Here is a 15,181-nt window from a genome sequence, read left to right on the forward strand (position 1 = left end):
AATAGTATAGCTTATGTGTGATTATTTTGCAAATCTGGGCTGCCAGGAAACAAACAAGTGGCCTCCGTCGACACCAACAGAAACTTAATTGTAAAAATATGTAAAATCTAAACCTAATGTATTATCAAATAAATAAAATAGAAGACAAGTTAACTATTGGGTAGACATATAACACACAAATTTTAATTAAGAAGTATGGTCTATATACTCTATATTAAAGTTTTTAAAACAAAGTTTTTGAGGTGAATAAGAAAAGACAACAAAAGACTTTGACAAATTCAGTCAAGTAAATTTGAAAAATTAAGAGAATAGATTCTTCAAAATATAATTATATAAAGATAGTTAACTAGAAATGCAGGAGTAAATAAAATAAGTCCAGAAGTACAAGTAATATTTATATAGTATTATATTTCCATATACAAAGTAAAATGTCCACATGGTTTTATAAATGAGTCTAAGCTGATATGTGAATATTAGAGTATTTCAATTTACAGTCTTCTAAAAACATAAATGTAGACCATCCCAATTTACTTTATGTGATGAGTATATTGTTTATTTGAACAGTAGACAGGTCAATTAATATTTATGCAAATATCTTAACTAACCATTACAATACAGCAATAAATACAATAAATAATTCCCATACTGTTTTTCATAAAGACTAAGTTGGATCGAATCTTTAAAAAAAGTATTTTCATTTGTTACAATAAATTAACAGATAAACAGCAAAAATTATGACTAGATAGTCAGGGAAAGGCAAAAATATTCAATCAACTTTATCTTGCACTCATGGTAAATCTCAGAATAGGTATATAAAGCAACACTACATCTTAATAAGGAACACCTGTAACGTGCGGAGAATGGACTATAATCAATTGTGAAATATAAGAAGCCTTCCATAAGCACCTACTGTCACAAAATTCACTTAGAATCTTACAAGAAGCCATAAAAATAAAGCATATTAAATGTTTTATAACTCAAAAGAAGAAAATGTTATTATCAATAAACATACATGGCAATCCATATATGTTTTAAAGGAATTTAGGATTACAAAAGTAGTAAGAATATTTCATAAGATTCCTAATAGAAAATAAACAAAAAAATCAATTGAAAGTTTTATATTCTAGCAAAGTTAAAAGTATACAATTAAAAATAAATAGCATCTACTATAATAATAGTATCTTGGATGCAACAATATAAATTCTATCAAAAGACTGACAAATAGTAAAAGGAAAGACATGTCATATATACAAATTGGAACTAATTTACTATATATTTCCATACTACCAAAAGTAATGTAATGAACTTATTAGTAAGATGCATTATTTTTACATTTTTAATGGAACTTTGAAAACTTAATGCCAAAGTGAATGTCAAATAAGTGCTTAAAATGAAGCAATACCATGAGAAAGAAAATAAATATTCTAAGTTGTCAGATTTCAACCATACCAATAGGAATAGTAATTAATACAGTGTGGTATCATCAATGGCCTAATCCAATGATGATGTACATATCACATTAACCAAGAAAAGTTTAGTAATTTGTATATATGCAATAGTTGTGTACATGGATATGTATATAGTCATACAAACATATAATATTCACACTATTTTAAACTGTCTAAAAGTTTTAAATGTAGACAATTGCAATAATATATTTCAAAATAAAAGCATGAACATGAATTTAATGCTGATATTATACAGCTTACACTTTTGACATAGAATAAATGTAAGATACTGTACCCATTATACTTGAATTTAGAAAGTTCTATACTTAATATATTACAAAAATAAATACAAAATATCATGGAAAAGTCATAAAAGTCAAGTGACAGATACTGAAGGGAAACTAAACAAACTGTCTTTTGAAGTTTGAATACGCAGAAAGCAATACTTCAAAAATAAACATATTAACCAGAAAGTGTGATTTTGCTTCCTTGTGCTGCTCAGTATATATTAAATTATAAAAATGTATTGTCCTTGATCTACATATTTTAGTTATGTATGTTCTGGAAATATTTAAGTATTTTATTATTGTGAAATTTATATCACACATGAGTTTGCCTTCTTTTTGAGCATAGCCCTTTCCTTTCTTTCTCTTATAGAACTGTAGGTGATTACTGAGAACATATTTTTCTATTAATTTTCACACTTTGAAATATATTCTTATTGACTCTAAGGAACTCAGAGCTAGAAAACTTTGACAGAGAACATCACTCAATAAATTATATGAATAATGTTTATAGAAGTTTCCCTCTTCAATTAAAAGAGGATAAAGAAAATATTGAAGCAAAACTTGTGAAAATTTACTCTGCCAGTCACACAAAAAAAAAAGCCTTGCAACTCCAAGTTAATGGAGCTTTCTGAGTTTTGTAATGTGTATTTATTGTGTCCAATAATGAGATATTGTAGATAGTTTTATAGCTGTTTTGAAAGAGAAATAACTTAATTTCCTGCTACTAAGGAAGGAAAGGAGGGAGGGAGGGAGGGAGGGAGGGAGGGAGGGAGGGAGGGAGGGAGGGAGGGAGGAAGAAAGAAAGAAAGAAAAAGGAAAGAGAAATAACTAAGTGTGTGAACATTTCAGTTTGTTTTGGCCATTATAGAGATTTGTGCACTTAAACCAAGTGCAATTCTATTGCATTCTACATACCAATAAATTAGGGAGAATTTTCAAGATAATTAGTAATTGAAAATTAACAACAAAACTATCATACTTATATGGAATGTTATTGACTATACATTTGATATATTTAATGGAAATTGTTAGTGATTTCATAATTTGGTTGTATTTTTTCTTTAAAACAAATGAAACTTTCCTGCAAGTTTTGTGATATAGAATATCAAGGTACCAAATCAAAATAGTTCAATTAAGCTAAGAACAGCAATCCTGTAAAGTTCCACACAACTTGAGCAGTTTTACAATAAAATCTATCTCCTCAATTAAAATGCAGTAATAAATGATCATATATTAAAAACCAAGTATCAGTAAAATATGACAGTAATCTTTCAATATAGTAAAATAAGGATTAAAGTATAATATCTACCATACCACGTCTTGGTGAAGTACTGTTTATGTATGTGTTAGACACTGTAATTCAGATAATTTGCTTTATGTGGTTCCTTTGACAGTGTGGAAAGTCAGTGTTGTGAGCTGAATTGGCGCTTTAATATGGAAAGACATCAAGGCTGCCTAGTGTGCATGAGGTTTTTTCTTTCTCCTTAAACAATAAAGAATAAGGTATAAAGTCCAGCATTTTAAAAAGGAAGGAATAGAAAAATGTGGGAGAATATGACACATCTGGATAATCAGAAATCCTGAAATATTTTAAATCTAAAATTAGGATTAACACACTTGAATTAAGACAGTCACAACAAAAGAGGCAGAGAGATACAGAACTAGTTTAAAAAGCATTAAATAAGAAAGCAACTGCAATGGAAAAAGTGCTTAGATTATAGCTTTTTTTGAGTTTCATCTACTCTAATATTTCAAGATCTTTTAAAATAGTTTAAATAATAATGTGAGCATGATAAGAATAAATGCTAAATAATTGCTTCCTGCCTTCTTCCTTCTGTCTCACTCCATAAATTCCTCCCCCCTCCGCTTTCTCATTTTTTCTCTTTTCCCTTCTAGCATTGTGCACAAAACAAAGAATAAAAAAGTAAAACAGTTTATATATTAAAAAATAATTTTTACATATAGGGTTAACTGTTAGTCACATATCATAGACTTCAAATTACTATAGGCTATTGTAAGGGAAGATATTTGAAAAATCTGATAAGATGGTTCCTCCCTTGTCTATAGTACAGTTTTCATAATACATCCTGTGGACAGAGATTTAATGCTGGGTATTATGGCTATTTGGAGGCACTTGTGGTTGTGAGGGTATTAGGGAAAGGAAAGAAAAATGAATTAAGACATACTTTATACTGCTATTACTAGAAAGTTCATCCTCCCCTCAAAACCATCCTCTCAGCAATTTTCTTTACCAAGAATCCTTTGATATTAAATGTTTGAACCATAATCACATGTTAAATTAGTTGGGTAGGAGTGTTAAATAACTACCAATATTTTTATTCAAGTGAATCAAATATAAATCCTAGCACCGGAAAAACTTCCTGTGTCAGTATTTCAATAAAACACTCATCAATTTTAATTTGAGAAAATCATTTGACTTGAATTTCAAATTTTTTATATATAAATACCACAAAGAATTTTAAGGGTTGTATATATGTTACATATGGAAATATTTTTAGTTATTATTCCTGAATGTAAACCTACCAGGAACCCGGGGATGGGTGTAAAGTGCACATGATCATCATAGACAGATTCTTATTATTTAAGGTTATAGAGCTTAGAATAATGTTAGTAGAGCAGAAGGAAGGTTGCCCATCACTTAAGTGGGGGATTTCCAAGTCTATTAGGTGAATTTGCAGGCATGGGCCTTAACATCAAACATGCCTGCATTCTCCAACTTGCACTCATTTGGTGTCACAAAAAATGTCATGGACCCAAAGACATAAAGAGTTGCATGACAAAATTATTTCGATCATAGCCAAATTGCCTTTAGCACTTCATTTTTATATCATTGGGGAGTCTTACTTATGATCTTACTCTGTTTTCTTACCTGCGTGACTGGAAAAATGTATGAAACACCAAAAAATAAAAAACCTAAAATTCCTATGTCTATAGATATCACTGACTCCACTTTGAAAATTGAATGAACTAAACACATTGCTTATGTTAAATACTACATAAATCCAAATAATTGTATAGTGCAAATACCAAGGCTAAGGATGTATTTGCAAAATACATCTACAAAATTGCCTGTCATCAAAATTAAAGTCATTTATATCTTCCTAATTGTTTGGATTTTTTCCTGCTAAATAATGTAAAATAAATAGAAACATTAGATAATTTATTTAAAATGAATAAACAAGAAATGGTTCAATACTCAATATCCTGGCATATTTGAGAATATTAAGTATACTTACATCTCATTGCTATTTTCTTCTACATTTTTCTTCATCATTAAAAGCTTTCCCAGTTATAATCAAAGACTGTATGTAAAAACTGCAGTATATTACTCAAAATAGATAGGCACCATACATCAGGAATGTACATACATCATGATACACAAATTTTCTGATCAATGATATCAATTAAAAGCTCAGTCAATGAGATTATAACATGACATTATGTGGGCTATTTAACAAGTGCTAATATGTGAAAGAAACAAAAATGGTTCTTTGAAGACAGTTGCATAGGGAAGCTGGATAGGTCCTGACATCTCTCAAAACTTGATAAAACATTGTTTTATTCTTAGGAGGCAGTTAGTTCTTACATTTGTCTAAAGAAACCAAATGTGTGATTTTGTGTAATCAAGGCCTAATATGTACATGTCATTGCATCCTCTTGATAAAAATCATAAATTTAAGCATATTCATAAATTTAACAACCAGGATTTAAAAAAAATCAACTCTAAATGAGGTTTAGCTTGAGGATAGGTTATTTTCTATTATCTAGATTTAAATACTGTATGATTAATGTTTCCCTACTTTATCAGTTGATCGCCTAATTTTCCATTATTTCCAAAGCTACTTTTAATGAGTTGTACGAATTAAGCTTAAGTGTCAGGACATTGATAAGGGAATGACTTTTACAGATAGGCCATTTTAAATGGCTCTATTATCTATAAACTGTAGTAGGAGTGGAGGGTTGCTTCCCACCACCCGGCTCCCAGCCACCGGCTAGCTTTACCCAAAATAATTACATGGAAATTGTATTCTTTTAAACACTGCCTGACTCATTAGTTCCAGCCTCTTACTGGCTAATTCTCACATCTTGGTTAACCCATTTGTAATGATCTGTGTAGCACCACGAGGTGGTAGCTTACCAGGAAGGATCTTAACCTGCGTCCATCTTGGAGAGGAGAGCTATAGCATCTGTGTCTCACTTCCCTTATTCCCATCATTCTGTTCAGTCTACTCTGTCTATCTAATTTTCTGTCCTATCAAAGGGCCAAGGGAGTTTTTTTTTTATTAACCAATGAAAGTAACACATAGACAGATGACCCTCCTCCATCAATAAACAATAAAATATGGTAATAATCCTATTCACAAATTATTAATAAGTTCAGAGGGCATTCAAAGCGAAGATGTGCCAGAAGTGTCACTCACCTTAAGTATTCAAATTGTAAGGCAGCAAGTCTTAGGCATTAGCATACGCAGGCAAATTCAGTGGATTCCTTTCCTACACACAACACTCTTCTGAGGGGATCTGTAAAGTTATCTTCAAACTTCCATTATGGAAATAACTATGAAAATGGCTGATATTTTACATTTTCTCTGAGGTGAGGAAGTTTAGCTCTAAATTGCTCTGTGGAGTTCAAAGCTATGTTCCACTATGATTTATAGGTAAAACATTCCCATATCCCTTCTCAAAAATCACTCAGTCTATTTTCTCAATCTCTTCTTTCTGTTTTCCTCCACATAACCTACTTACCACCTCTGCACAAGGGTGCATTTCCGTACAATATGCAGAAGTAGCTTCACTGTGTTTTCTGTGCCTGTACCCATTTCTAATTCTCACTTTAGTATGATGTAATACTTTTCCACCCCAGTGCTTTTCTACTTTCTCTGACTTAAGATCATATTCTGAAAATGAATAGCTGGGAGACTCTGACCAATAAGAAAATAGTGTTATCATCCATGTAGTAATTTTACATGGACATTTGCTGAGAAACCTGAGAGAAGTGTAATGCTCCTTCAAAATATAAATGTAGATTTGAGTCTTCAATCTATATTGATTTTTATTCATTTTAATATGAAGGGAACATTATGAGTCCTGTGGAGCAAAAACAAATGTAGGGGACATGTAACAGTTCCACTCATGCCATAATAGAAGAAAAGAAATAACAGCTAAGTTAGATTCAGCTAAAAATAACATATGTACAGCTTTATCACTCTGATAAAATTTTATCATTTAGATAAAAGAACAAACTACTGAGACAAAACTGCTTTTATCTAGATCAGAGTGACAGAATCCGAATGTTAGAACTTGGGTAAACTGTAGTTTGAAACATCAGGAAGAAAACTGCAATCTGCATAGACTCTCACCAAATCCCAATGCTGGTAATGTTCATGTAGCACACTGTAAATACTCCACTGGCCTATAATAGCATAGCATTTTTGATTTCAGAAACTACTAAGCAAAATGAGTGAACATTTTATGTTCGCTATATTTGTAAGATGCAGATGGTAAAGGAAACAGATGCCTCTGACATCATCTCTCAATTGGCTTCAACTTTTGCAAACACTGGCAGCCTATAAATTCACTCAGAGGATACAGGATAAGGCTTTCTGATTGTTTCTAGCACCCAGCCATGCCAGCACTACCCCACCCCACCTGCAACAACAATGAATGACAACCACTGTCAGTAGACTTCTGCTCCTTTCTTTGAGTCAGAGTGGTAATACAGCAAAACTAAATTTGATTTTAAGTCTGTGTCAGTCTTTAATACAAAATTAATCATCAGGGAAAGGGGCTGTAGGAACAGTTTTATCGCTAAGCTGTTTTGTAGTTACTAACAACTACCTGTTATTTTGAAAATGACAGAAAGGCCAGATGAGGTGGTCATGGTATGACGGTGAAGAACGATAGCTTCAGGCATACAAATAAAAGCGTTTGAGGAGAGCAGCATTTCCAAAATAATACACTGAATTTCAACATGCTCTGTTCACAATCTTATTTCTTGAGTAAGAAAAGAAAAAAAAGCCTATAGTCTATATCTTTGTCTATATTTACTGAAAGTTCTAATAGAAATCTTTATCATTTCCCCAGTGATTTCAGAGAACATTATACAAAGTACAAGAAATTCATTTTTTTATTTCATTTTTTCTTTGTGTTAGAAGACCTTTTCAAAAGATAAGGAACCTATGTAGTTCATTTTAAGAGCAAGAAATGACAGGGCAAAGCAGCAATTGCAAGGCCTTTCCTAGTGTTTTAGGTGCCAAGATAGATTAACACAGTTACCAAAGAAGGTAAATTAAAGTACATTAAAATCTCTCTATCTTCCCAGATATCATAATATATACTTCTGTAGCACAAACATTTTAGCAGAAAAAAAAAATTCAGAAATCAAGGCAAGGAAAGTGGAAACATAAAAATAAACCCTACTAGGCCAAATATGCTGCTTATTTTTTAAAGTCTCTTTCTGTGCAAATAACAGACTGAACACACACACTCTCCCCACACATACACACTTTTACAAGAATAAACAAAATTATCTAGTTAATAGTCACAAAGTAGGTTGGGATATATTAGTGCAAATTTTTGCTGACCTGCAGCATTTAATCCATAAATTTTGGATATCCTAGACGATCCATCAGTGTCCAGCAGATATTTTCAATTATTTTAATTTCATCTCTAGGCAAGTTTTGTTTCCAAATATTAGTATTAGATGGTGATATTTCCCCCTCAAAAGGAAGATAAAAAAGGTTTGTGGAAGTGGCAAACAGTATTTGGTTTAAACTAGAAGGAGACAAAGGAATTCCAAGAAATGCAAAAATTCTTTCTGTAGTCTTCTGAGGAAATTGAACAATATCTTCAAACTTGACCAGCTGGTAATTGGTAGGCAGCAAATCTGTATTTATTCTCAAAGCTGCTGCAGTGTTTGCTAGCCACAAATGAGATAGTAAAGAGACAGAATTTGACTGGGATGTTTCTAATTCTTTCTTCAGTGATTCATACTCAAAAGCATAGCCTGAATTTAAGTTACATTTGCTTTTACCTTCCTCTATGTTAAACAATCTTGCTAAGTGCTCTGGTACATTTTTCAAAGAATAAAGACTTGGTTTACTACCATATAGCATTGAATAGATCCAGGCTCGAGGGTCTCGTACTATGTACAAAGCCCGCATTGAAGTTCCTAAAACTTCTTGAAAAAAATGAAGCTTCAATGTCCAGCTTCCACTACTTAAACTGAGCACAGGACGAGCACTTGGGTAATAAACTAGGTGTCTCCTCAAGGCTCTAATATATTCAGTATCTCTATCAAAAGATCCTTTCACTTTACTTCTTTGTTCCGGCAAAAACTCTCTCCTTTTCAATTTTCGTTTTTTGTCCTTATTAGCTGCAAAATATTGAGCAAGTTTATTCCTACCTGTTTCACGAAGATGAATATTTTGCAAATGAAATTTTGTGTCCTGGACCAAAGACAGCAGCCACCCTCGAAGAAGATGAAAATGCCCAGTGCGGATATCTGATACTTTCCATTCACAAGCATCTACAAATGAGTCAATTTCAAATTCAGTTTCAGGAATATCAATGTAGCCTGTAGGTATTCTGATGTAGAGAAAATCACTACTGTTGAAAAAAACTTGTTTCAGAATTTCAGCTCCTGAACCAGGGAGTGAGGTAATAACAACATCAGGCAGATCTACATGCTTCCCTTCAGAGATTATGGTCTTCTCATTTGTCTTGGTTTCAGTCCTTGTCCACTTTGCACAAATGGGCTGAGTACAAGTGCTCCACACATCCAGAAACTCAATAAACCACAGAGCAATAACAAGTATTAATACACAGCGCATTAGCTTTCTAAAAGAAAGGTAGAACCGCCACTGAAACGTTAAAATAACCAAACAAATACACAAAATGAATCCAACTGCTATATTAAATTTAAATCCAAAAGGGAAAATAACTCTATCATGTCTTATAGGGTTTACTATTGCTTGAGTCCCTAAACCAAATCGGGTTATTTGGCCTTGATTAGCCACACTGGCAAAACCACCAAATCCCAGGTAATCAAACCTCCTTTTCAGATTTTGATGGTCAGTTATAACAGAAACACTATGTTCGGTATTATTGACATTTAGAGAAATCTGAAGTCCAGAACTAGAACTGTCAATAAATTTGCAGCTAGAAACATTTATATATGGACCATAAAATACATAAGCAATTCTTGTGATTGTGGATTCCATATGAAATGTAACATTAACAAACTGAGTCCACCTTTTCTTAAACTCAGCAGCTTGTTCTGCTTCCTGTATATTAGCCACAGGAGTGTTACCATGATGATCAAACCAAAACATTTTATAGTGTGCATCCCACACATCCATCATGGCACCATTATACCTATTCATAAACCTGTATGGGATGTATTTAAAATCAATATCCAAATTATGAAAGAAGGCACTGACAGAATTTACTGGGGATGCTTCTTGCCTTTCAATGTGATCAACAACAAGTAGAGTTTGAGAATTTAAGAGAAGTAAAGCACGATAGACACTTTTTAGTCTCATTGCTGAAGAATAAGCAGCCACTGCTTCCCCACTTACAAACATCATTTCTCCATGTTGTGAAGCAGTAATAACTTCCCCAGCTGCATCACCAACCTCTTCACCAGTCCACTTGAGCCACTGTGCACATTCTCCCAGTTGACCTTCCCAAGGTTTATTACACTGGCTTGATGGTGATGGGGCAAATACCAACACATTGTTAAGGTGGCTTAACTTTGGTCCATAAAGAGCCTCAGAAACAAATACTTGTCCATTGGGGGCAAAAGTAAATGAATTTTGATCTGGATGTTCATGTCCTGGGTTAAAGCTTCTCCATCCATCAATCCAGGAATATGGCTGAAAGTGAACTATGTCATACACAGCTCGTCCTCCCAATTTCCCAGATTTAAAGGACACAAAGGTATTGGCCTGTGTACTTGGCAGTCCAGCCCCATACGTCACAACACCCCAGTTAGGGAATGTGTGCATTTTAGCTGTACCAAAGTCAACAGGAGGGTGTGGGAGAAGCTTTGGATCATACCAGATGTATTCAGTATGAAGAGTACTCCACCTTTGGGAAGTGGAAGGAACCATTGGTCCATCCTTAGGTCGATGCTTTCTAATTTGCTGAGCTAACCAATTTCCAGCTCCATTTCTTAAAATGAACTTATCCAAGAAAACTAGCTGGCTCTCTGGACCATAAAACCAATTATAATTGGAATCTGCTACACCTATAGTTCTTTGATAGCCTGGTAAAAGCGTAGCATAATAAAACCAAAAGTGCATTTTTAACCAGTTATTATCCAAGTTGTTGATGTTAAAATGGCGTTGTGCTAAGAAAACATACTGTGTAAGTGATTTTGAGGTATAGCTTCCATAGGCTACACCTTCATCCAAAGAGCCATCTACAATATGATTCAAGAGAAACATAGTCTTTTCCATAACATCAACAACATCTTGCTTCCATATATGTGCTTTAGATCCTTTATCTACTCCAGTAACCAATGCACCTATGAGCAATGCTATCATATTTGTAGCTTGGTGGTTATGAAGAAGTTGTTTGCCCCATGAGCGAATCTTTGAATATTCATACATTTCCTCAGTAACAATCCGTATTTTTTCTAGGTATTTTTGTTTTCGCTGATTACCTAACAGATTATACAAAAAGTCAAAGGCAGTGGCAAAGCCTGTTAAAGAATGGCCAACTGGAACCTCATCCCCTGGTGCACTCTCAACTAGCCAGTCTTTGTAGCTAACCATCCTGTCCATGTATTCCAAGATAAATTCAAAGGCAACTTTGTCTTCTGGACATAATAAACAATACAGTGCTAAAGGAGGAAGATTATTACCATATATTTCATTCCACTTGGCAGCAAAATCAGCATGCTTGGGTGGAGGTAGGTAGTATGTTGGATTAGACAGCATAATTGTCACTGCACTTCTGATAGCTCTAAAAAGATGCAAATGGCTTGTACGAGAATTTTGTCTCATTGTTTGTACATCTCCAGCATCAAAATACAAATTTGGATGAAGTTTTTGGTTAGATCTGAAATCTTCTAATTTCTGATTCTTAAACTGTTGTATACCATCTGTGAAAACTGGCCATCCAGAGTAATTGCTCACAGATTCTTCGCAAGTAGAAAAACTAAACATCATTGTTAAAAATAGGAAATGTCCTGTAAACGTTAACGCCATGATCCATCAGGAAGATCTTTCCTTAGGCATACATGTTAAACACAGTGTTTAATATGTTTCTCATCTGTTTATTATAAATTATATATTAAATATCTTGATAAAACAGATTTTATACCTCATAAGCTGTGAAATCCAGATGATATTTAGCTCGTCCAAAGCAAAGAACATTGCTATGAAAGGAAAACTTACATCATATCTGTGTCCCCAGCAGTTTTGTATCCAATAAAATAAAACTTCAAGGAATATGAGTGCCTCCAACATTTTCATAATGCACAGAAAACAGCAGTGTAGTCAGAAAATACCAGGAATCCAGCATTTATTTTCTTTACTTAATCTAATTAACATATAAAATCATGGGAAAAAGAGAAAAATCCCAAAATTTAAATAAAGCTGTTTGTAGCATGTAGCATAAGAAACCATCCTTATTGATTTACTTACCACACAAACAAGGTATGTTTCTGTTTGTTACCAAAGAGAAATAAAATACTGTCCTTCTCAGAGTGAGCAAACTTTATTATTTCTTATTTCTCTCAGAGTCTTGGTCTGTGATTTGTTTCTTCTTCCATTTTGGGGAGCAAAATATTCCAAATAGTTGTTCAAAGTCCTACATGGTTGACAAACATGATCAAAATTTCTGCCTTCATTTCAAATATCTTTTTAAAGTATTTCAAAATTTTCCTTGTACCAAATGTACAAATGTATCTGTACCTCTGGAAGAATCTAAGCTCTTCAGTCTCGAGGTGCTCGTCTTCAAATCATAACCAACAACTGGGAAAAAAAAATTCCCCTTTCAGCAAAACTAAAGACTGTTTTCTGTTCCTTTTTCATGTCACTCCTCTCTGTGTGAATACAAAAAACAAAAACAAAGCAAATCTGTAAGGCTACAGGTCTCCTGGGTGTAGAGATTAACTAATGATTTAAATAGTTTAAGCCATTTAATAAAAATGTATCACAGTTAAAAATCTTTTATTATTTGCAATCTAACATTTCTCATGTTTTGCCCATATTTTCATAAACACATAGATCCCAGTTAATAATAGCAGAGAAGAAACAACTACAAGACATATTTCATATCTCAGAGTGTTTGTTTCAGCTATTTAAACATGTTTCTATTCACACGTCATCATCATAAAGTTATTTTGGTTATGAAAGGTAAAAGTCAAAATGTCCCCTTAAAATTATTATTCAAAGTTTAGCTTTTAAGGAATCAGAATGTCGGTTCATGAAACACGTTATTTTCCTTCGGAGAAATTGTGACTATTGGGTAGGAGGCTCTGTTGCTCACCTGTAGCAGCTGCCTCACCAGAGGGTGCGCAGACTCGGGGTTAAGGAACAGGCCTCTCCTTTGCCGTCGTGAATTTGAGAGACCCTCACTAAGTTTCAGTTAGGCAAGTCTCCTTTCTGTAGGAAACACTTCCAGCAGTTTCCTGGCCTGCCTCATCTGTTGCACATTTTAATTCGTGTCTTCAGAGCGATCGCCCTTCTGCTCAACTCCCCGCTTCCTGACCTGTGGCTGTGAACACGGCCACCTCAGCTCACCTCCACGCCGCTGGCGACCGTCTTCAAACCGAGCTGGGCCCCAACAAAGGCAAAGGTGGGGACTTCAGGAAGGCCGGGCTGCGGGGACCGAGAGCTCCGGGGCGACGCCGACGCGGGGCCTGCACAGGCAGCAGCCGGGCGAGGACTCCTCAGCGCGGGGGGCCTCTGGGTGTGGAGTCTCCGCACCCGAACACGCCCGCCCGTGAGGAAGGCTGGGGCCCGCAGGGGCGGCTCCGCGGGCGGAAGGCAAAGCGTGGGCGGCGTGCGAGCCGAGGCTCGGTCTGCAGCTGCGCCCCGCCACAAAGGCCCGGAAGTCCGACTCCACCGAGCGCACAGCGGTTGCCAGGGCCACGGAGGGTGAGAAAAGGCAACGAGGGCCGGAGGGTGGGGGCGGGGCCTGACGCGCGGAGGCGGGTCTGGGGCCGGAAGGTGGGGCCGGAGGGTGGGGGCGGGGCCTGACGCGCGGAGGCGGGTCTGGGGCCGGAAGGTGGGGCCGGAGGGTGGGGGCGGGGCCTGACGCGCGGAGGCGGGTCTGGGGCCGGAAGGTGGGGGCGGGGCCTGACGCGCGGAGGCGGGTCTGGGGCCGGAAGGTGGGGCCGGAGGGTGGGGGCGGGGCCTGACGCGCGGAGGCGGGCCTGGGGCCGGAGGGTGGGGGCGGAACTGACGCGCGGAGGCGGGTCTGGGGCCGAAAGGTGGGGCCGGAGGGTGGGGGCGGGGCCTGACGCGCGGAGGCGGGTCTGGGGCCGGGCGGGTGCGGAGTATTGGGGGAAGGGAGAGACGCGCGCGTCGCACGCCCTCAAGCCAGGGCGGGGCGCTGTAGGGAAAGCTGAGGTCTTGGTGAAGGCCTAGGACAGACATTCTATACTAGAGTGTGTGTCTAGACAGTTTGGCAGATCTGTTGGAAGTTTGGAAGCCCGTTTATTGAAGATCTGTCTGGCCTGTTGATCTAACCTCTTGGTCATTAGACAAAGACAACTGTATAACGTCTAAATAGAACAGAAAGGAGTTGTAATTGCAAATAATCAAAGAAACTCTTGGGATATGGGATGGGTGACGACAGTGGAAGGACTAGAATAATCAATTATCCTTAAGAGTTGGGAAAGGACTGGAAAGCACTTATTTGGAACCCTGAGGCATGCTGGCTGGGACTGCAGTCCTAGAAAAACAAAACCAAAATATCCAGATTAATATACTTGGAGCAACTTCAACAGAAAAAAAAATGGACTAGTCACCTCTACTGATTGAAAGCTTCTCCTGGAGTATAAACAGGAGCAAATATGGGACAGCAGGCATGAACAAGTCCTAGGAAAGAAAGAAGAATAAGCAATGAGTAAAAACCTGTAGATAACACTTTCTGTCATTACTGTCACACCACCACCACTTATGTGTATGTAATTTGAAGGTTGGGAATTCAACAAAACAAGCTGGGCCATGATACCTGTTGTACTCACTTGAGCATTTACCACAGAACTACATGACACCTGGGCAGAGAACAAGGAGCTGTCAAGCTTCACAGACAAAAACTTCATCTCTAGTTGGGTATTATTTACAGTTCAGTTTCCTTCTAATCTTTGTAGAAATAGACAGCTGTTACAGATGGGGAAAAAGCCAGGTGGTTGAATGACATTCTGGTAAGAAGCAAAAATAATTTTACCAGCTAAGTTATTTTGAG

At 36.3% G+C, this 15,181-nt stretch overlaps 1 protein-coding gene across 8 annotated transcripts in view; it reads right to left on the reverse strand.

Annotated features, from left to right (window-relative positions):
* Positions 1-13,886, reverse strand: part of Dsel (dermatan sulfate epimerase like) — a 42,914-nt gene extending 29,028 nt beyond the window's left edge. For 5 of the 8 annotated variants that reach the window (XR_012912024.1, XM_075987616.1, XM_075987613.1 and 2 more), the window contains exons 1-2: positions 13,256-13,729; positions 9,162-12,809 (exon numbers count right to left, since the gene is read on the reverse strand). Coding sequence is in view for 6 of the 8 variants with exons in the window: in XM_075987616.1 (XP_075843731.1) it covers positions 9,162-11,970 (2,809 nt within the window). In the remaining 2 variants the exon portion in view is untranslated. Of the gene's footprint in view, positions 1-7,855; positions 12,810-13,255 lie in introns of those variants that run through there. The other 3 variants (XM_075987612.1, XM_075987611.1, XR_012912025.1) reach the window with 3 other exon arrangements.
* Between the last annotated feature and the right edge of the window lie 1,295 nt (positions 13,887-15,181).

This window comes from Microtus pennsylvanicus, chromosome 10 (genome assembly GCF_037038515.1).
Source record: "Microtus pennsylvanicus isolate mMicPen1 chromosome 10, mMicPen1.hap1, whole genome shotgun sequence".
NCBI classification, from domain to species: Eukaryota; Metazoa; Chordata; class Mammalia; order Rodentia; family Cricetidae; genus Microtus; species Microtus pennsylvanicus.